The following is a 23989-nucleotide window of genomic DNA, read 5'->3' as shown; positions in this document are numbered from 1 at the left end:
TACTATTACACTCTCCGTAACGGTCTCAATAAACATCTTGCTCATATTTAGGGCAAATGATTGGTGATATTCACTCCAGAAACAGTTATTCAGTATTTTGTTTGTTATCCTCAGTTCAATGAGCAGCCCTAGAACTTAATTAACTTCATGCTATTCAAATACTGCTGTGAAGAAGGAACTATTATTTAATAGACTGTTTTGTGGTGCTCATCACTACAGTAGTATGCTTCACTCCCAATTACACAGGATGCAAACTGAACCAGGAGGTCAATTTTTTTACCTAGGTCAAATCGAGATGCCAGCGATCTGACTTTTAAGAGCTCTTAAAATTACGTATCAATTATACTCAGACTACAGCACACACAGAGTTCCGTGGTGAATGGCAGCTTGAGAACTTCTATAAACCAATCCACATGCTTTGATTCAGGCACTTAGAAAATGAAAGATAAAAAAATGTTTTAAACCAGTTGTTGAGTTCATTTACAATGACCCTGTGCCCACCCTTCAATCTCCAAGGCAGCACTCACTCATTTAAAAGAAATAGGAGATCCTCTGTCTTCCTGCAATCTCCTGTTTTATTCATTTATACGCTTTACAACTTCTGCAGCAGAACTCCTACACATAAGAGTCATCCTAAGAGCACTTCCACCCTATGATGAATGCAGAGTACATCCTGTGAAAAAGCAGTACACCATCATACAATTAAAGCCTGTATGACAACGCAGATGCATAATCCACTGAAATAAAACTGCACGTGTAACCTTAATTCCAGCGCTTCATAATATCTGAATACTTGCCTCTGCCAAACTATTCTTTTAACATCACACCCATGTGTGTGTTATATATAAATGCAAATGGATAAGGGAGTCCCTGCTATAGAAAGATGTACTTTTATGTGCCACAGTAGGATGTTACACAATACAACTCATAAGAGTGACTCCTGTGGCAGTGAAGGAAAAGGAAACATCTGCACTTGAGCCATAATTACTATGCATCTGTGAGACAATTACTGGTCATTTTAAGTTGTGCAAACAACATTATCAACAAGACCAGACTGATTAATTTTTTTTAACCTGCTTTCAGCTACTGTACCGAATTTACCATTTATAATCACATACATAAAACATTTTTTCTTACAGTTAAGACTGCTAGCACATTTTAACAGCTTAGGTTTCTATTACCAGCTCTCACAGAAGGACACTGGGATTTAAAAAAGAAAAATTATGAACAGCTAAAAATCTAATTTCTCTGTGAGGCTATGCTGCATGCATGTAGTAAAATTTATCAATGAACACAAAATCCTAGTTAATCGAAATCATGGCAAAATGACAGTGGCAAAAAAAATTATTAGACATTTTTCAAGCCAGAGTTTTACAACTCTATTTCTTTGAAAAAACAGCTGAAGAATATTTTCTCTCATTCACTTCTAATTTAGTAACAAGTTAGCTTCAGCTCCAAGGACCAAGGGTGCACTTTGACCCTCTTTGAACAATTTAGATTGAAGAGAGTTAGACTGGTTTAAGCTCTCATCCCATTTTCACTAAATAAGCGTTTGCCCAGGGAATGAAAATTGACTCAGACAAAATAAAAATGGTATGGAATCAGCTCACCTATCAAGACAAATCCTGCTATATTAGAGGGCTTTGCCCACAGGTACAGGATGATTTGCAATGGTATACAGAAAAATAACACAGATTTGATGAAATTTTCAACCACATAACTTTAAATCTAAGTAAATACACTCAAAACAAGCATGATCTGCCACCACAGGGGACAATCAATTCAATTGACCTTAACACTCCAAATAAGAGCTAGCATTTAACTTAACTGAAGTCAGTTAAAGTGCTCTAAATACAGATTTGTACTGTTACTGCTATGCTTATTTCTATGTCTTTTTCCATACATGTCATCAATTATTAGCACTATTGCAATTAACTTGTTTCTTTTGTACTGTGCTTGATAGCTGTAGTAACTCACCTATACCAAAAAATCAGTAGAAAGACAACAATAATTTTAAATCCCAGATCTAATTCTTAACATATCACTGTTGTGTTTTAGGAAAAAGTAGTTTTAAAATAGTAATGCAATCGCCTCCCTGGCCTAGTGAAACTCACGGCAATACACCTTTAAGAAATCCCTTCAAAAACCTAAACTGCCTAGGAGCTGGGCAAAAGGAGTGGAAGAAATGGGCAATTGCTATAACGCAATGGATGAGCTGCAGGGTGGAGAGGGAAAAGCAGCCAAGAGGAAATTGGGAGCAGGCAGCAAGGGAGGAGGTCATAGAAGATGGAAGAACAGCAGGAAAATGAACTCTTTGGGCAAAGCTGTTTATGAAGAATTTATCAGTGAGGAATTACTTGCTATCAGAAAAGCAATGAAACACAGTAGTCCAAAAAAGAGATGTAAACAGTCTCTTGGTAGACATGTGTATGCCTGGAAAAAGAACTAACTTCAAAGTCAACCTAATGGCCACTGAAAGCTTTCTCTTCGTTTCAAACATGACTGGATTTAGCATTAATAGTCATATTTGCAAAGATCCTAGCACCTAAAATAGGTTCCTTGAGGTATTTTAAAAAAGTTTAAGATCATCAGATGCTTAAATCTTGTTTAAAACTTTATGAAACCATCACCTAATAAACTGTCAGGAGCTTCTCATCAATATATTTTAAGTCTTTGTCCTGGTTTCAGCTGTGGTAGAGTTACTTTGATTCCTAGAAGCTGGTACAGTGCCATGTTTTGGATTAAGGGTAAGAATAATATTGATAACACACTGATGATTTAATTGTTGCTGAGCAGGGTTGACACTACATCAATGACTCTTTTTCATGCTGCCCTCCCAGCACAAGAAGCTGGGAGGTGACAGAGCTGGGACAGCTGACCCCGACTGATCAAGGGGACGTTCTATACTATATGGCATGATGCTGAGCAACACAACTGGGGGGAGGTGCCTGGGGGTGGCAGCCTCCTGTTCAGGGACTGGCTGGGGATCAGTCAGCAGGTGATATGCAACTGCATTGGGCATCACTTGTTTTGTACATTGTTTTATAATTATTATTATTATTTTCCCTTCCTTTTCTGTCTGATTAAACTTTCTCTCAACCCACATGTTTTACCTTTTTCTCATTCTCTCCCCCATGCTACTGGAGAGTGTGGGCAGACTCCCAGCTCTGTGGTGCTGTTTGTGTTTAGCTGCCTGCCAGGTTAAACCAAAGCAGTCTTAAAAATGAAATGAAAATGCAGTTTTTGTTTCCCTTTTTATAAGAATTCACATGTTCCCTTTGTTTCTTCATTATGGCTGTCCTGAGAGAGGACCCATGCATGTGTGTGTGTGCACACGTGCATGCAGAATCTGACAGCTCACAGCTTTGTCATACATTTGAGAACATCAATTTAATGTTAATAAAAATGCTGAAAGATGGTATGATAATGTTTTGCCAAGTTTGCTTCTAAATGCAATTCACAGGAGACACAATCCAGCATGAGCAGATGTCTCCAAAAGAGAGAAGATATGAATGCCATCTATATATTAAATAGCTAATAGTTGGAATTAACCAAGTCTTGTGCAGGATGCTGGGCAATTTTTGCATCTCATATGTTTTAGGTCATTCAAATAGCATGTAAAGGACATCATGGTATTGGAAAATTAATACATAACATCAGAGTAAGAATAAATGGAAATTAATCAAATGGATATTATTTAATGACATATATTAAAAACTGCTAAAAAGCCCTCTAGAACAACTTTATCCATATAAAAAAATTATTCTCAAGTAAGGTGTCAACAAATTTTAAGACTTCTACAACTTATTTGGGATCAGATGTTTAAAAAAACTCCTAAGTGTTTTTCAGACAGAATTCTAATACTGCTTTTCCCACAAGTTTTAAGGCTTAAACACATATAAGTAAAGACCAGGACAGCTGAAAAGACCATGAGTGGGACAGTTTATGGCTTTACACGCATTAAAAATTGATCAAACTTTGCTTTCATGGTTTCTTCATCAGGGTCTTTACAGTGCAAGTTTCACTTCAGCCACGGGATTAGTCTCAGTGGAGCCAAATGAAGCTGCTCACATCAGGTTTTTTTCACATGTGACCTCCCAGACATCTGACCTCTTTCTGGTTTCCTTGTACTGACTTGTAGCAATGTTGCACCCACCCCTAAGGAGCTAAATTGCTTCAGCAAAGGCTGGTCTTCAAAATAATTAGAAACCGGTAAATTAGGAGACTCTGAGGGATACCTACAATCAGCAGTGCTTCTGAGATTATTTGTCATCAGTTTATTCTTCGTAGGTTACTTCAGAGATACTTTTATTTGTAACACTATTCAGTAGATAATCACCTCATTATATGCTGTTGCTACTGTTCTGGGGCAAAATAGACCATCTTTGGATGTGTCAAGTACAAGGCTTTTGAGTAGAAAGAGGGCTTTCACATCTGAAAGTGAAGAAAATAAGTTTATGACCCAGTCTCTGTAGTCTCATCTACCACATGTCTTAGAATGATCATGACAAACAGAAGTGCAAATTTTGGTACCACATCTCATGATCATAAATAATCCTTGGTGGCTGCATGAGTGGGTCAGTTTAGGAGCCCTTCAAATTGTTAAACAACAGAGATGTTAAAAGACTGCTTTGACAGCATCTCTTTCAATTATGTTCATAGATATACATTTTTTGGCAGAACTGTACATCTAATTGACCCCACAGCTCAGAAGCCACATGTGTTTACAAAAACTCAAGGCCACCTATTAATAATTTTCAGCGTTTTATACTTTGGTTCAGAGCAGACTGCTATTTAAAATATAGATAATATTTCCAAAATGCTTGTAATAGAGCCCTCAGTTTCAAATCTGCCCTGGAGAAGTATTGCTAGACAGCAGCAAGCTCACAACAAGAGCTTGGTACATCCTTCCATACCTCCAGAAAATGTAATTACCTATACAAAATCAGGTACCCAGTTTGTGAAAGGAGTGATATGTAACACTCCCTTGACTTGCATGTAATCACTCTAAAAAACACAGTTGTTTGTTCTCAAGAATGCTTCATTGTGTTCAAAAATTCAAAGTACACATCAGTAATAGGTATCTGTACCCTCCTCCATATGAAGCTGATGTAAAACTGTCACCTATAGAGAATGTCAGCACAAATAATACACCACCAATGAGAGGGTAACCTACAGGGCATGAGATATAACAATGTGCCCTAAAAGGGTAAGCCACTGCACTATGTTCATGTTGCACCAGAGTAAGATGAATAAAAGTGAAAATGCCTTATAAATTTTGCTTGGCAAGGATCAATATTAGCACAAAATATATTTAATGTCCCCATTAATGACCTGGAAGGTGTAGAAAAAACAATTAAAATTTCAGAGAAGAGTAATGTTCTATTTCTGCAAACATCTCCTCATGTACATATTCAAGTGGAGCAATTATTGTCTTCAGTGGGAGTACTCCTATCCAAACAATTACAACTAATTTAGTTCTGACAAGATCAGGAACAATACTGGAAAGATCTCAGATTGCTATGCAGGAAGTAAGAAATAATACAAGCAAATTCAGATAATTATAGCAGCAGCTAGGAAACTGCAAAACAAGATTTAGACACAACAAACCCAACCAAATACAAAATAGTCTAAATCAGCAAGAATAAGAAAGCCAAGCATCGAAATATCCACCAAAGCTTTAAATTAAATATCTGAAAAGTCTTTATGCATATATCTTAATATGACAACAACACAGGCTAACATATTTCAGGACTTAAAATTTCCTCGAACAAAGAAAATGCTTTCCATAAGGTTCTTTTATAGTTATTTTGGAGATACCTTTCTTGTCAGAAAATAGGGACAAAAAGGCATGAGTAAGGAAAAAACAAAAAGGAGAACAGCTTTATGAGGAGAAATCATGTCTTCTGGTTAGTAGATACCATACATTACTTTTTTCAAGTGATGACTAAGCAGAATATGGCCATAATGTAAACATCAAGATGACAGATTATTTATTTAGAGTGGTTCAAGTGGGCAGAGCTAGGAATAACAGGGGGGAAAAGGGGAAAGAAATTATGCAGATTAACAAGAGCATTTCTGGCACTGAATCATGTAAAACTGTACAAAGATGAAGGTCAAAAGTCTCTCAACTTCAAGACATTGAGACTAAGTGGGACGAAGATGTGATAAACTACAGGATGGACATCCTGACGACTGCCTGGAACTTCACAACACTGCAGTGATTTGTCATGGCAGTGGCATAAACCTTACTCACCCTGTCACCATGGCATTAATAATACACTCAGAATAACTTACAGTGCGCATGAGAAATTAAATTGGTGACTTATGTTTTCTGGATTGTACTTTAATAAAGATAATTTATTCTTTTTTTTTGTAGAAATGTGAGTTCATCAAGGTTGTAGAAGGAAAGGCTATCAGAAGAACTACATAACTGTATAAAAGATATACTGCAAAAGCTATTTCTGGGAAGTGACATAATGGTGGCAGCACTGAGAGAAGTTTTTTCTAAATCTGGGATTTATTATTGTTTCAGTGGCGGATTTTAGCAGACACAGTAGACATATTAAATGATACAAAAGTGAAGTTATTTAGTAACACTGCACATCTTCTATTCTTATACATTTTTTTTATTTTGCTGGTCCTGAAGTTCCTGACACGTTACTGACTTTGGGAAAAAGCAGGGCTTTCTTAGCTTAACTAATCCATTCTTCAATGCTTGTTTTGCTGCTTACACCATTTCTACAGTTTTAGCTCTTTAATTCAGCGGCACTGATGCTTTTTTTCCAACGTTGGTAATCAGTGGCAATTGGTTACAGCCTCAGCAGTGACAGGCAGGCTTACCCTTGGCATAGGCTTACCATGGAAAAAAGTATGATCAATCAAACAAAAAAGAGAATTAAAAAAAACAAATCAGGAGTGGTATGGAAAAAAAGGGTTGATGATGGAAGAGGTGAAGGAAGGACAATGAATCAGGGAGAGGACCAGAAGGAAATAATGAACAGAGGGAGCCTGGTGGAAGGCTGGAGACCTAGTAAGAGTAAGACAAGAGCAAGACAAAGTAGTCTAGAAAGTAAGATAGGATGGGAGTGAAAGGGAGATGGTTGAGAAGAAAGTGACAGCAGATCCTTTAAGAAGAGTAGAAGACAGATCCATCAGATAAAATTAAACCACAGAAGCATGAGCAGTGTAAAATAAATCATGAGTAGAAGCATGAGAGAACAGAGGAAAATGGGGAGTAGTGAAGTGAAAGCAGACAAACAAATTCAGATCATAGGCAAAAATTCTAGCAGTTATTGGCAGCTATGGCTTTCTTTGCACCAGTTTTTTGCTCTCAGACAATGTAATTCCACTAAGGAATGCTTCCTCAAGCCATTTTCAGAGCTCACTGATAATTCTTGGTGCTCAGTTAATAGCAATCCAAGAAGGTTCAGTTAGGTTCTAGCAACTTCAAGATAATCTTTTTTAGGGTATGCTCAATAGTTACCTTTTTAATAATACTAACTTTATAGAAGTTGTTCAAGCCCTTTAATATAAGCACAGAAAAGTTAGTCAGAAAATGTATCAAAGCGATGAGCTCTCGTTAAAAAGAGAAATGCATTATACCTGCAGGACAGAATAGGTCTTCATGCAAATTTACCTTATGAACTGTGTGTTTCAACAAACTGTCATATTTCCACACTAAAAGTAGGTTATGAGTATTAAAAGAACTGTGTGTAAATCAAGCTGAGGAGCAAAGAATTCTGAGATTTGATCTAAGTTTTGAGCAGAAAGATTGTAAATAGTGTATAAAGTAGAAGAGACCTCAAGATTGGATCCAGTAATGATACTTGGTACGCAGCATCACTGAGTACGGAATTTCAATAAAACGCACATGTGCTATAAAAACCTGTTAAGAAAAATCACTATAAAATTATCAAATGAAATATCTAATTTGATTATAGTCTATAGTCTAAATATTAAATTAAAAAATCAAAATTCAGAAACCCCTTTTGCAGAACTGGATTCGTTTTTAGAGTTATGCATCAACATTAAATACAGTCTTACAAACTTTTATCTGCATTTGCTGCTGAATATGAGAACTGAAAAGGTTTTAAAATCAAGGAATAGAATATGAATAGCCCAAAAATTAGAATTATATTACATGCCTATAATATACTCTGAGTGCTCTACAATATACTTTGAGTGCTGTCTATCCCTAAAGGTAGAATACTTACAGGTTTTCGTGTTGGGGTAACTTGAACAGAATGGTAAAAGTCTGGTTGGACCCGGCTGCTTTTCTTGATTTTTCTTTTTCTTACAGAAGTTTCCTGCTCACTTAGATGGTGAGCTTCCACTATAGGCTGTGTTTCCTCCAGGCGAGGTGTTACACGTCTTCTGGCATGGCGAGGACTTGATCTAAAGCCCTGTAAGAGAAAAAGCCACCATCGTGTTTGGCATCCCAGAATGAAGCTGTGTAACAACAGCAAAATCACACAGGATCTGAACAACTCAAGGTACAGGCATGCTCACCTTAAATTAACATAATGTCCATATATACTGCATGTAACAATAAAGAGATGTTGCCAAGTGCTGTTAATATCACATTTGATTTATATTGCTCAATTATATGTATTATAGACACAGCCAGTAGCACTAACTCCTGTTGCTTTTCTTTATAAGCTCACACTTTTAGTTATTTATAACTAAAAAGTTCCAATTTAAAATTTATAATTAAAATTTTCCAGGTTAATTCTTGGCCTCATGAGAAATGGTTTTAGGGAGCATGGGCTGAAAATGTGGACTTTTTTTCTGAGAATGAAAGTGAAGAAAAATTGGTAGGTGGCAACAATTTATATCACCTCAGAAATATGAGTGTATTTGGCCAAATTAATAAACTCAGGAAAAACTGCTCTTCAGAAATGCTTTTTAGAGGCTTTCTGGGAAAACCTCTGAGCATCATCCAGAATGGCTCATGGCCTTACAGAATTTCATTCCTTTAATGGCAACATGTATAATGCTATCCCTTTATTGCTACCTGCAGAGCATTTACAATGAGCATTCTCTCATTTCACTGAGCCCCCTCAGGAGCATGCACAAGTCTGACAAGGGCCATTTGTACTGAATACAATGTTGGTTGATATTAAACTTGGCCAAGTTGTAAATATTCCTTCACTTAGTCGCATCAGCTTTCAGAACAAGTGAGCCAAATCTACATCTTTAGTAACAGTCTGCAGTTTAAGGACTGTATTTCTTTTCAAAATCAAGAATAGAAGCAAGAATTCCTAATTTTCTACTTTCTTTTTTTCTTCTAGTAGAATACCTCACTGAAGTCATTACACAACAAAGCCAGCATTTTAGAATCAAACTTCTGCAAGGTTAGATTTTAGATAAAACTGCAGAAATCTATGCTGTGAATCTAAATATCCTGAATTCCTGCCAGCAGAAAACTAGTGGGAGCAGTACATTTCTGTATAAATCTGCTGCTCTTTTTCTCCCCACTTCCATTAGCTTTCGGGTTTTATTATTTGTTTTGCCTTTTTTGTTGTGGTTTTAATTAGGAATTCAGCACAGAAGAGTTATGCTAAAATGCTGTTATGTTGGTAAATTGAAATCATCAAAAGTATGGCTCTGTAAAATTTGGATTTCCTCCTCTAATGTTCATGAGACTGCAAGGGAAGACAGCAACAGTCTGTTCTGGACACTCAGATGGACAGACAAACAGCTATCTTCATTATTTAAAGGTGTTCTCCGTTAAGTAAATATACCCTTAAATGGCCAAAAGACACAAATGCACACTTACATACACATGCTAGTAATTGCTATAAATACACACTGCATGCAACAGATAATGTAAAAAGGTTGAAGTAACTTCCAAGTAACAACCTTCAACACATGAACACAGGAGAGGAGGGACAGAAATAGAGCCCAAATCTACTTAGTCAGTCTGGGAGGTTCATGTATGCGGTGCATCAGGGCTGTGAAATACATCTGATGCAAAGGTACAGCCAAAATTTCTTGAATCTTTTTTTATGATCCCTCCTACTCTACTGAAGCAATAGAATCATTCAGACTATAGGTAAGGACAGACCTTGACACCCCATATCTGAATGGGAGCAGGACCCTGTCCATATCAACCAAAGTAAGCTGTACAGTGGAAGCCACTGCAGCCAGCAGATTTAGAAGGATTTCCAAACATTCAAAGACATAAATGTGAGACTCTGCCACACTATTGCAGTGGGAAAGCTTACTGCTCCATTTCCTTTCTACACTGTAAAATAGCTAACAGATACTTACAATGTATCATTCAACATGATACTAGGGACTATTCAGAATAACAGGGAAAAACACAGCTCATGGAGCCTACTACTGCAGAGCTTACTGCTCGTGGAAATTTTCTTGTAGAAAAAAATGCTAGTGTGCATCAGGGATTATTCCATAGTAAGTGCAAATATTCCTTAAGAGACCAAAACACCCAGCAAATCTGTTCCAAGTTCTGAAATCAGAAGAGATTTTCTAAATGTTAAATGCATTATGTTTTATTTACATGTGAGGGCTACTGGCCAAAGCCTTGTGATATACTCTGCACTGCTCCCTCACCCCACTCCCATCCCATTAGCTGGATAAAACTCTTTGGGAAAGTATGTTTATGTAACAGAAGAATTTGATAGAAGCTGAGCAGCTCTGAAAGTGCTTAGAAACACATGCCAAATAGGGATTTAAGTATGTGAGTCTGTCTCACCGAGTGGCGTCACCTCAAAATATGTCAAGGTTTACTGATTATTATGTTTCAATATGAAAAAGTCACCTGTGATTTCCAGAAAAATCTGTTTATAGACAATGCTTCACCTTGATATTTCTGTATTTTTCACTTTTGCTGTTTATTACTAGCAAGAAAATGGGATCTTTATCTCTTTAAGAGCTCATCTGCTTCTGTTTGCTGAAGCTTATTCTTCTCTTGAAGTCATAATCTGCCTGCAGTATCACAAATGGTTGCTTTGGGGAGGATTATAATGTGATAAAGGCAGAGGATCATGATTTTGGGTGGAAAATTAATTCCATATCTACAAAGATAAAGTTACAAGGGCAGAGTCCTTAGACCAAAACCCAAACTGCTTACTCATTCCTGAAATGAGACTTTGCCAGAGCAAAGATGCAAATCCGGAAAATTTCAAAATTTGGTAATCAAAAACAAAGACGGGCATTAAAAGTGATGTAACATATGGTAGCTGCTACTCCTATGCTCAGTGCAAAATTAGGATGGCCAGTGATTCCTTCTAAACAGTGAAATGAACAGAATCTTTTTGTGTCATCTGTGTTATTTATCCCTCAGTTTATCCCAGAATTAAAACCATCATATTAATACAGCAATCAAAATAAAAAACAAGGAAGTGACACAAATATTTGTTTGGCAAAGACAGCACTATTTTAGATGTTAAATCAGTGCTCACAGACAAGCAGAAAAGTGTTACAAAATGCTCAGGGAAGTACAGTACACCACCTGAGACCAAATCACTGAGGAAAAGGTGGAGATTTTAAAATCACATGGATATTACAACGAGGATGCTCTAACACCATTAAGCAATTTGTAGTTTCCAGTACCATGTGAATGCTGTGTCACTGGGCAATGAAAACCTTTTCTTGTTCTTTGCGCTGGGAGGGAGTTGCTCATTCCCAGAACCTACTGCCTGACTCATTTTTGTTCCTGTAACATTCTGAAACAAGGCAAACCAAACAAAACTTCAAGCATGTATTTTTAGAAAACCTGTCTTCCAAATACCAAAATAGCTGCACAAAGATTTACCCTAAAGTATCTTTCCTTAAAGAAACAACTCACATAACCACCAGAATCAGTTTTAGACATATCAGAGGAAGACACAAGGCAAACTGAACCTGGAATTATCTACTCCGCAAAAATCTTCATGTGCATTCTTCCAGTTAGAGTCTGTTTGAATCCAGGAAGAACGATATTCCTAATCAAACTCTACAGAAAACAGGAATGGAGAGGTGTCTCTGGAGGCTGTTGCAGAGCCAAAGGCTAGCTCACCTGGTCTCAAATGAGCTTTTCTGTATGAGGAAGCAGGCTGGGGAGATCAGCCTATTTTAGCTGAAATTCATCCTTTTAAGTCTTCTCTGAATGTTGGGGGTTTTTTGGTTTGATTTTTTTGTTGTTTGATTGATTGGTTGGCTTTTTCTCTGGAATGTATTGAAAGAACCTATTCTATCTTTATACCCAAATGGATGATGAATGTTGCCAGCCTGGCCACTGCATGCCAGAGTATGGCTGTGTAAAATTACTTCACAGAAAGGTGTTCTGCAAAAAAGTATCTTATCCAGCCAAGTTTTAACTTCACACCTCTGATTCAGTGACTCATTTTTTGTCTGTAGAAACACATATGGGTTTCCCTTAACCAAAGTTCAGCAGACATGCCCTCCCAGGTTGCCCTTCAAGCCATCAAAGCCAGCAGGCCAGAAGAACTGCTCCCTCACAGCACCCATTTCTCTCCATTGGCCATAACCACAGCCCAAGCTCAAGGACACTCAAGGACATCCATACTGTGAGTATACAAATTAAATAGGATGGATCAGACCCATGGTGACTAGGTTTTGGTCTGCCTTCAGTATGGTATTCACCATTCCATACACATTTTATCATCAGACTTCTTTTATTTTTCTCCTTCTACATGAAATGGTTCTGGTCTCTTCCACCACTTTTTTTTTCCTGTGAGAGTTTTATATTTCTTTATTCATGGAAACCACTCTTGATGGATCCCCATAATTCAATACAGTACTCTTATAAATTCATATTACTGGTAAGAATATATATTACTATATAACAGTAGAACATGTTTTTCCATTCTGTTTAAACACTTCCCATCCCATCTTCTTTCCAATGAGGCTACACATCTGAAAGTAGTCCTCACTGAACTGTTAAAAGTCATTCAAAAGGCCCTTTCTGAAGATCTTAAACCTAAAAATTAAGAAAAAGGCTAAGGACTTTTCTCTGTAATATACTCAACCCTGAATTTCTTAACAATATAATGTGTATTTATTTGTCCCATTTCTTCAGTATGGTCTGGTATTTGATAACCAAATATGTTATACTCTGCTATCCTTGTTATGTTTTTGCTTATTCTCATTCTTAATTTATTCATCATAAAAACAGGAATTTGACATTTCCAAAAAAACTTTTCTAACTTTTACTTTTATTTAGATTTACAGGTAAGGACATTTTTAATAATGTATTGAACCTTTTTCTTTCACTGTCTTTGTTTTTCTGTATTTATTTTCAATTCTTTGTCTGATTCTTTAAGAACACCATATGAATACAGCAGCGCTACTTCATGTATGCATTATTGCTTTAGTGATATAAATCTCTGTCTCCTCCATTCTTTCAATGTGCAATTGTATTAATTCACCAGATCCTTCTCTTCTCCATTCTAATTTCTACTAGCCCTACTGCCTTCATCACACGTTATCTCTATTTTTATGCTTGATAAGAAACCATATTCAGTTTTCACTTTTTCCAGTGTATAAGTATTTTATGTAGAATATATTGGCTGTCAGAATGCTGATCTTGGAACTCAACCTTTCCAGCCAGTATGGGTTCTCAGAGTCAGTCAGCATTAACATCAATAGAAGTAAAAGCGCATTATCTGATATCCAGCTGAAGTCAACAGAAATCCTTCCATTAGCTTCAGTGGGCACTGGACTGCAGCCCAGTTTACCTTCAGTAAATCACAGAGAAAGTGCTAGCCAGCATTAGGCCACAATTCAGTGACAGCAGAACTCAAGTGTGTTTGCAAAGGCCTTTGCAGATATTTGAGTAATTCCTGTAGATTAAGGTGTGCTAACGAATATCAAAGCCAAAAGAAGCTCAGATAGAATATCCAGCTTTGCGTTCTTGCTTTTAAGGTTTTGGACAGTGGTTGTATGTGCATGAGAATTGTCATCTGTTACCATTGTCAACTAATGGCCTTCAAGAAATAGTCTTTAGTTGGTGACCAACTGTTTAAAGCTTGGAAACTTTCAGGTCTATGCAACCCACATCATCTTCATCTTAGGGCCTGCAGACATTAGTGTGCATAGCGTCAAACCCTTCTCAAGATGCCAGCATTCTCAGCTGTTTTACAGACAGGCTGAAACAGAATTAAACCCTGTGGTTGGAGTACCTACTTCAACTAAAAAGGCAGGTTTAATTAGATAACTTTATTGTATCAAATTCCCCTGCATACTGAAAGCGAGAAATTTTAGATTCTTTCTGCCACCCAGAAAAAAAAAGAAATATAGATAGATAGATGTAGGTATATGCATATATCTATGCATCTGAGTCATAAGAACAGTTTTAAATTAAAAAGTGACCAAGATTGCATTATTTCCCTCCTTCCTCTTCCATGAAGATTTCCATCCTGAATATCATCAGTTTACAAAGAACCAAAGAAAACCCCACAACATTTATTTAACTGCCAGTTCTGCAAGTTCAACCCAAAATCCAAGATTCAAGTTAAGTTCCCCAAGATATTTATAGTAAAGATTGCTAAGTAATGCAACGTGTAAATTTTCTATCACGGGATCACAGGAAGATTACCTACACTCACTGAGCGTATTACTTCACTAACACCCAAGGAGGATGCAACTGCGTTCATTCTATTTTGATTCTATCAGAACTAAAAAAATAGACTGCAACCTTTTTTTTGGTGTGGTTCTCTTGACTAATTTTTTTTAATCTTACAAAGGGTTACTCCTATAAAGATCTGAATCAGGATTTAAAGCATAAAATATAAGATTTTGCATTCAATTTCTCATTCCACTCCCTCATTAGCAAGCTTTCACTGATGCTGCTTTGTATGCCTTATATTTATTTTAGGAGATATTATTCTTATCTTCTAAAATCTAAACTCTAAGAAGTGCTGGAAGCATTTCTCAGATATTGAAGACTGTGATTTGGCACGTGTAATATTCCAAGATAAGTCCACACATTCAAAGGCATTTAAAGCAATTGCTTTTTACATAACCTGAACAAGATTACTTTCACAACTGAGTTCATGAAATAGAACATCAATAATCTGCTTTCCAGTTCCTAAGCAGGCCCCCCAAGTAAATACATAGGAGCCCTTGTGTGAAGCTAGGTTTAGGTGTGAATTTAGAATACAGTGTCTAATAACCCATGCTATATTACACTGCTGTTTAGCATGACGTTTGGTTTTTCCTGACATAACATCAGGATTCCTATCAAAGCACAGGTAAGTTGTAACTTTAGGAAAATCTGATGATCTGCAAGCAAATAGCCAAATGGCACACCCAGTCATGCCTCAAGATACCCTTTAAATACTCTTTCCTGTCTAAAGCTATAAGCCCCAGAAGCCGGCTTGTTCTCCACGCAGAGATTCTATCATTCTCTGACAAGAAGCCTTGCAGCTCTCCACTGCTGCTTTGTGATGGCTTGTCCCAGTTCCTTCCCTGTTACCTCAGGGCAAAGCAAGCCTACAGTAGGAAGGGAACAATTATTTAAGAACAAAAAAACATCAGTGTACTGCTTGATCAGTGGTCTGCAAGGGAAGGTTTAATTTAAAATATATTAGTGCATTCCCCTAGCATGTCACCTTTCCAGCTCTGCTTCCTCCATTTCCCATCTCATCATGTCTCCTCATCTTGGGCAGTGTCCAGTATACATTGAGGATCTGCCAGAAGGAATTAGCTTTAAATATTAAAAATATAGTAAGAAGCTGAATAAGAAATAACAGAGATTGCTAAACCATACCAGTACTGTCAACCATCTAATACAAAGAAAGTATTCTCTTCTGTCTAGTGTGCTTGTTTGAAACACAAACTGGTAGGATTTATCCCACCACAGCATATGAAGATGTGTCTGTACTTTTTCAATTATAACATAGATGCATAACTGATAAGAGACTTAGCAGGAATATATTTTAAAAAAGATACCTAGGCTGGAATTCATTTATCTGTTAAGATAACTAGATTCAGATACCAACAACATACCTGAACAAGTCTTTGCTTTCTGTTACCACCAATAAAAAATTTAACCGACACATTCAGTGAGGCTTGAAGAACCATCCAGCACATCCTGAAGCAGACATCAACACTAGGTCAGCTGAGAAGCCCTATAAACTATAAGCTGTAAATGCCTACAGTGAGCTTATTGGGCTGCATAAGGGGATGCTGTTTTTAACAAATTCACTTTCCAACTCCTACCTTCACATGAAGGAAGGCAGTGGAAGGAGATCAGAAGAGAATGATGCCTCGACTTGGTTCTATCATTTTGTTCTTTCTAGAACAAGGAAGAAGGATAAATACAATACCTCAGTCTGACATGATTATGTATTTCAGTATAATTTTTGCTATCAATTTATATAATTGTCAATTAAGCCTGTAGGATCTGTGTTTCACTTTCAGTCTGCTCTACTACCTACCCTACTGTCCTGAAGCCGAGTGTTGTATTTAAACAGCTGAGTGGACAGGGGAGATAAGGACATTGGCACAACTTGCAAGAAATGTGTCTTTGCCCAAACATCAAGTGCAGTTAGTTTCTGTAGCTGATATGGTGTTTCCACACTTCAGCTGCAACTCATGTTTCATTCCCGCTGATGAGTCAGGAACAGCAAAGCTCTGACTCTCCTTGATGCAAGGCAGTAGGGCACAAGGGAGCACAGCAGGGGCTGACACTCTGGGTACAAGTATCCAGATAACACGTACCCAGGCTCCCTGGTGAACCAGAAGCACAAGGAATAAGCTCAAAACCAAGGCAGTTTTGCTAACACTAGATCGAGATCAGCTGTGTCTACTGTGAGCCTGACATGCTAAAGCATCTCTGCCACAGAGCTGAGTCCTTGCCCCGGGAGGCTGGAGGAGCCCACATGCCCACTCTCCAGAGCCTGAGACCCCTCCAGGCTGCAGAACACATGGAGCAGGGTGAGAGGCTGCAGCTCTGGATGGTATCCTCTGCATGTCTGACATGGCCAGGCCCCTAAAAGGCAGCTCAGCTGAATCAGATCCTACATGAAAACATCAAGGTGACTTCACTCTGTGCTCTGCACGTTCTTCCATGGCATATCAAAGGTGCCTCTACTCAAAACAGTCTGGGAATGGAAGAGAGTCTGGGTGAGGTTTCCATGCCCAAGGAAAACACACCTTACAGCCCTGGAGCAGACACAACCCCAAGGTACTACCCTGTGCATGTGGTGCTTTCTTACATTTAATACCCTCAGCCTAAAGAGCTGAGCTGTTTCTGAGAGAGCATCTACAACCTGATCTGTCACCCTTATAATCTAACTACAGTAACTGAGAAGTCAGTGGAGATGATTAAGCTTTTCTGAGCAGTGTGTGATCTATGGAGCCCTGCATGATCCTTTCTGTCTGTGTAAGAACAGTTTCTACAGGAGATGTGGTAATATATGTGCTCACTGCAAGTATGACCTCATCTATTTTAATTCATGGTTTCAATCTGAGGTTAGTTTAGGGCAAAAGGCAGCAGCTAGAAGTTCCCATTCTGTACATGTGTACCATGTGTCTGCTAACAGGCAGACAGCCACAAGCCATGCTCCCCCTGCATCCCCTTGAAACCAGGGCTCTGTTTGCGTGCACTTAAATGGCACACAGCACAACTGAACTGCAACTCATCTAAAACACACATTTCCAGACATAACAGTAGATACTGAGAAACCTGGATATCCAAATACTTACATGATAGCCATGAGCTTGTTAGCATAACTGTATTAAAGGCAAGCTAAAGAGTAAGTACTTTTATGAAGTAGTCTATCTTTATGCAGTGGTTTTCCCTGTCCTGCTAGAGAACCGTGAGGACATGACACAATGTCAGTACTTTATCAGGTGATTGATGGAGCTCAGAGGAGATCCCCTCAGCATTTCAAAGCTCTGCAGACCATCAGAAGCCAGAGCAGAGATGCAGACAACCAGAAGGCTATATAAATGTATCAGGCATTTGTACACAACATTGTGGTACAGAGAAAAATACCCAAGTTAACTCCTCTGGAGGTAGTTTAGCTCAGACACTCGAGCTAAAGAGGCTGCAGCAACCAGACAACTGCCATATATTTTGTGATGCAATTGCCAAACAGGCTGTTCCTCAGCACAGACCGATGCTTATTGGCTATCTAAAGGCAGAACTGCTGTGACTAGAGCTGACAAAGAGTGATGGACAGACAACGTAGCATAAACCAAATCTCAGTGATACCTAGTTTGCCATGTGACAGTTCAGTGTGGCATACTCTGTCTGGACCACATTAATGGATATATTATGAAAAATGGACAGAAGGATTTGTCCTTATACCACGTAACCTGTGTTTATAGTTCTCCATTCATTCCCATACCTAAGTGCTCTCATACATCTAAGAAAAAAATTTATTTTTGTCTCTGATTTACTTTCCTTTGAACCTGTTCCTTATCTCTTAGACAGCTAATGGAAAAATAGTTTCAACATCCTGGGGGAAAATCATGTCAAACACAAAAATAAAATATTTTCAGTCTGATTCAGCTCCATAAAGACAATGAAACATCCTTTCAATCGGTGAATAAATGCATTTTTCTGGCTAGTCCTGCACATTTCTGGTGCTCCTTGAATGCACTCCCTCCGATCAAACAGAAGACTCAAATTCAGCTTGCAGGGTCTGCTGATTTCTTCTTTCAGTGGAGCTGTACATATCTGGAGCAGTTTACAAATAACTGCAATGCTCAGGATGAATTATGGTGCAACTCTTCAAAGACTATTCATTATTGTTTTGTAAGATTACTAAAACTGTATTTTTAGGCAACTGTTTCACAATCAGCCTCAGAAGGGGCATGATTATGGCAAAGGTACACTTAGGGATAAGTTAATGAACAATTTTCTGGGCATCTGTGTCAAAAAAGTAATATATACATTTCCTGGAGACTGTTGTACTACAGTTTTGCATCCTTTGTACCATAATGGATGATTTAGAAAATCCATTTGCTCTTAAAAATTGTCATCAGTCTTGGATGACCTATTTCACTACCAGTCTTGTCACAACAATAGACTGAATGTATACAACCTTGTAGCAACTGTTCAGTGTACTAAAATGGAAATGTGGGGTCTGCAAAACTCAAACCACCCAAATGCTATTCCTTTGCTACAGACATGGTTAACACACACCACCAGCCCTCCCAGGCAGTCTTTTCATAAAATGTCAACTCCTATTTGTCTTACTGGTGTGTTTAGGTCCACCTGGGTTATGTGAAGTCAGAATTTACAGTGGACTGTAAAACTTGCACTGATTTGTTTCCTAGTAGATTTATACCTGTAGGTCTCAGTGGAAGCATTCATAGGAAACTTGCTGAAAATATGTGAGTCAAATTTAAATAAATACAAAGTGATACAACTGCCCACTGACACCGATACCCTCAGTTCCTGAAGTCATAGTATTTGTAATAGGAAAGGTAAGATAAAGGAAAACTGTAAAGCTCAGAGAAAGTTTCAGGCAAAAGATTTATTAAACTGGTCATTTTTCCCTAATAATATGAAAACTGCTACTTTAGCAATTAGCATAATTATCCCTTCACAATCTCATAAAACCCAACCATGAATGAGAACCTTGTTTTTCAACAGTTCTTACCACCAAATCAAAAGACATTAAGAATTATACCATTCAGATTAATTCCTTCCAGCCTAAGGGCTTGAAGCTTACTTCCCTTTTAATTGAAAGGTAAAAATCTCACATAATCCAATGACTCCAGAGGCTTCAACTATAAGGAAAACTAATTCAGAAAGAAATTTAAATCACAAGAAGTGGAAACATCAACACATTAAGCAATGCTTTTAAACTGAAAGGTACACAAGACTTTCAGACCTCTTTCTAATGCATAAAATGATAAACATTGAATTGTATCAAGTCCAACCAAGCCCACAAAGTACTCAGAGAAAATTCCTCTACTTCATGAAAAAAAAAACTTCTATAGAGAGCACAAGAAGAATGACATTAGTGAATTATTGATCGCCTTAATATTTTTAATAATAATAAAAATAAAAAGCCCCAACAATGAATCATGGTCCCTACTTTGGTAAAACTCTCACTGAGTTATACTGTTATTTTGGTCTGGTTTTGGTTCAGCACAGACATTTTATTCTCAAACTAATACTCAAAATAAAGAAAGACTAGTGCAAACAACTATATCAAAGTCTGATGTGTCATGTAGCAATGAATATTTCTGTTGGAAATTTACATGTTTTCTTTTTAAAGCAGTGGCATATCTAGGTCTCCTGAGATTAGAAACATTAACCATTCTGGGTGTGATTCCTTTGTGACTTCATGGAATTTCTATAGTACCTGGAGAATGGGAGAATCTTAAGAGCAGCTATAGTCATAATGAACCTAAGGACTGTAATAAAAAATATATTAAAAAGTAGGCCTGACAAACTTCAGATGGTAGTAAGTAAGTGTTAGTGGGGAGGTGGAGACATCACTGTATTTTCTCAATAAACTCTCGCATCTTCCCGGTTAATTTTTTCTGGTATGAGGCACCTCTAACAAAGACAGACTTTAACCTACTTTATATTCATAATGATTCATGCAAGTTTACCTCCTTTTGAGGCAGGGGGTCAAGTGTTAAAGTTCATTCTATAATAAGTAATATCTACATAGACTTTTGATGTATAATAATGAGGCATCTTTTGCAGAGACATTAAAAAACAAGGCCCACAAAAATGAACTATGTGGATTCAATTCACCAGTGGCATATAAAATTTAAAACAGGAGGGCTGAAAATGATCATAAATGCATTTTCAAATTTTGTATCTACCCTCCCATAGTATGCAGTCTTATTTTTTTTGTGTGTGGTTCAGTATTAAAGGAAAAGGATTCAATAGTTCTCGCTGTATAAAGACAATGAAGGCATGCACCATGAGAGCTGTGGCTGTGGCAAAGGATCTCAACATAAATTTGCACACATCTATTTTTCCAAATATAAGGCTTTCCTGGCAGACAGTCAATCATGCAGGAATTGCCAACCGCTCTGTAGATAGGGCAATTATAATTCTCTGTGCACTGCTGCTAGACCACCTGCACGTTCACATGTGATGGAAGTCAGATCTGAACCCAGCTCTCAGGAGATGAATGCCAACCCACTGCTATTTACTATCAGCCTATTTTTCATTATCTCTTATTATAATTAAGAAATACTATTTATAACTACACCTGACAAACAACTAAGCATGGTGGAAGCTAGCAGATGCACCTCGTGCTATGAAACTTGGAGCTGAGATGTTACATTCATTTGGTGGGGGGAGAGGGGGGATTATGCAAAGCCTGTATTTTCATGTATCATGCTTTGCTTTCACCAACAGCGCATTGCAGTTGGAAGTACATTATGGTTTGTGATGATATAGATAGAGAATGTCAAATTCTGCTTCAGATAATGTTTCCAGTATTTTTATTAGAAGTATGCCTGTAGTTTTTTCATTAATGAATTCCATTAGATTAATTAAAGTAACATTTTACTTGAAAAAATATCGGAAAATGAAAATTTAATGATGTCAGATGAGTCATCGTTTCTCTATCAAAAGTCTCATCAGATAATGAAGGGGAAAACAGTTCCACCACTTATTTAAAAGGGCAGTTTAGACCACTAGCTGCAGTATTACTCCATCTAAACAAAATACAGAAAATCATGAAAGAATATAACAGTTACCCTAGCATGTTTAACTAAATGGTCTAGGAAATATTTTTTCTTCTAGGAAATATTTTAAATTCGTCTACTTCTGACTGGATGATAAACAAATAACCACATGCTGAAGCAATAAAAATAAATTACTCTGCCAACTTCCCTTTGAAGTGTGACCATGCAGGATGGCACGTATTTCAAAACATTAAACTTCATCTCCATCTAGGCTCAGGACTGAGTGAATTTTACATGGAAACCAAGCATTTCATATTGGATAAACTAAATAGTGAAAAAATATTTTGATTTCCAGAGGGACACATTTGTTTGTTCACTTTACTGAAGCTCTGTTGAACAACAAACTCAAGCTTTTCATGATTTAAAGGCAGGACACTCCCTATGGCATCTTCTTTTCATCAGTGTGTACAAATTTCAAAATAGTTAAGAATCTAAAACTAATTGCCAATATGAACCATGCTGCAAAAATGTATCGTATGCACACTTTTGAAAGCATTAGTCATAATTGGAGAATTTTCACACCCACAGCAGGGTAAGGAAAAATGCAAATAATTTAAAACAAAAATATCGTTTGAGTGCAAAACTCTCTCTCAAGGCTTTCAGAATAATAGGCAATGACATGAAGATATGCCTTAAATCAATAGCAGGAAACCAGGCAAGAGAAATACCTAGACAGGAGTTCTACAGGGCAGCATGGAAACAAAGTGGGTACTAAAACAAATATTATTTTTCATATTTTCCCAGCACTTATGCTCCTCATTCAGAACCCCTAGGAAGTGACTGGGGTTTGTGTTATACTTTCAGCACTGGCATGTAAGAGTTTTGATTCCCCTGACCTCTGAATACAAAGTCACACACTGAGGTGCCTGCCAAGCAGGCTTGTAGTCTGGATCCTTCTGGGATCTCCCGCGGCAACATCCAAGTCAAGCGGGCAACTTCCCTGACAAGGAGCAGGTGAGGGCTGTGGGCAAAGAAAGCGAGCAGAGGTTCTGCAGTCACAAACCCGACCAGCTCTGCACCTATTTACCGCGAAGTCAATAACTGGGCTCAGGGCTGCCTTTGGACAGAGGGATGTCTGGCACGTCCAGTAAGCACAGCTTTTCTCCAAGTAACCAATTCCTTTGGGAATGACACAAATCGGCAGGCCGGTTAGGGTAACACAGATGAAGAGCTCATTTTGTTTTGGGAAGAAAAAAAAAACAGACCAAGAAATGAAAGAGGACATTATGTCTTTCATGCAAAATGAAAAGTTCACTATGGGATTTCATTAACAAAAGACCACGACAGTATGTACTCGGGTAAAGAGAACAACTTCTGACCTTGAAATTGCGTGCTAAATAAATTACCTCAGAGCGAAAGTGATGAGTTCTCATGACAGCATCTGGAAGGCAAGCAGAAAGACACACAGGCTCCACCAGCTGCACCTCGCATTTCGCCCCGGCTAACGGGTTTACCCCGCCACTCGCCCTTTGGCGCACACTCCGGGACGGGTCTGGCCCTCCCGGCACAGCCGGCAGCTCCGCCCGGCATTTATATTTAATTCATTGGGAAGAAGTTCAGCATAAAGTTCTGCTGCGCTTTGACAGACCGGGGAGGGCTGGGGGGTTTCCCAGCCTCTCACCTCTCTCCCGCTAGCCGAGGTTTCGCTAAGGGATGGGTGGAGACAAGGCTGCCGCAGTCCTGGGCTCGGCTTGAATTTTCTTTAAAGCCTTTGCCCGGCTAAACCGTGCCAGAGCGGCCCTCCGCCGGCAGAAACCTGGGGATGGGCCGGGGACAGCCGCCGCCGCCCTCGGGGACCGGCAGCGTCTCTTACCTCGGCTCCTTGAGCGACCCGAAAAGACGGATTTGATGGGATGCCTCCCTTTCTGGAGCCTGCGGTGCCAGCAGCAGAAGAATAAAATCGTGGCAATGGTCCCCAGCAGCAGCAGGAGCAAGAAGAGGGCGCACTGGATGCTGTAGGGTCTCAGCAGGACCAGGAAAGCCGCGGCAATCATGGCTCAAGCGCCCGGCTGCCCCTGTGCGTGCGCGGGTCTGCGGCGAGCGGCGGGGGGCCGGGCAGCGCCGGGCAGCCTCTCCCCCCGGCAGCGGGGCGGGCATCGCCGCCGGCACCGCGCTGCTGGAGCCGGCAGCCGGGCGGGAGGCGGCGGCGCGGGGGAGGAGGAGGAGGAGAAGGAGGAGGAGCAGGATGAGATTCAGGCCGTGACTCAGCAGCCGCCGCCGCGGCGATGGTTGCGGTGGGGCTGCCCCTCCGTGCCCGCACGGCCGCCGGGAGCGGGGAGCGCGGCGGGCAGAGCCGGAGCGCCCGCGGGCATCGGCGGGCGGGGCGGGGCCGGGCGCCGCATGG

The 23989-nt window shown here is 38.9% G+C and overlaps 1 protein-coding gene across 2 annotated transcripts in view; it reads right to left on the bottom strand.

The window, feature by feature from the left end:
* Positions 1-23787, bottom strand: part of DST (dystonin) — a 291637-nt gene extending 267850 nt beyond the window's left edge. The window contains exons 1-3 of one of the 2 annotated variants that reach the window (XM_069011406.1): positions 23459-23787; positions 22992-23026; positions 8217-8405 (exon numbers count right to left, since the gene is read on the bottom strand). In XM_069011406.1, coding sequence (XP_068867507.1) covers positions 8217-8405; positions 22992-23026; positions 23459-23639 — 405 coding nt within the window. In that variant the 5' untranslated portion in view covers positions 23640-23787. The remainder of the gene's footprint in view (positions 1-8216; positions 8406-22991; positions 23027-23458) is intronic. The other variant, XM_069011407.1, reaches the window with a different exon arrangement.
* Between the last annotated feature and the right edge of the window lie 202 nt (positions 23788-23989).

This window comes from Aphelocoma coerulescens, chromosome 3 (genome assembly GCF_041296385.1).
Source record: "Aphelocoma coerulescens isolate FSJ_1873_10779 chromosome 3, UR_Acoe_1.0, whole genome shotgun sequence".
In the NCBI taxonomy this organism is placed as follows: Eukaryota; Metazoa; Chordata; class Aves; order Passeriformes; family Corvidae; genus Aphelocoma; species Aphelocoma coerulescens.
The sequence above is the reverse complement of the archived record's forward strand: the minus strand, read 5'-3'. Positions and strand labels throughout refer to the sequence as shown.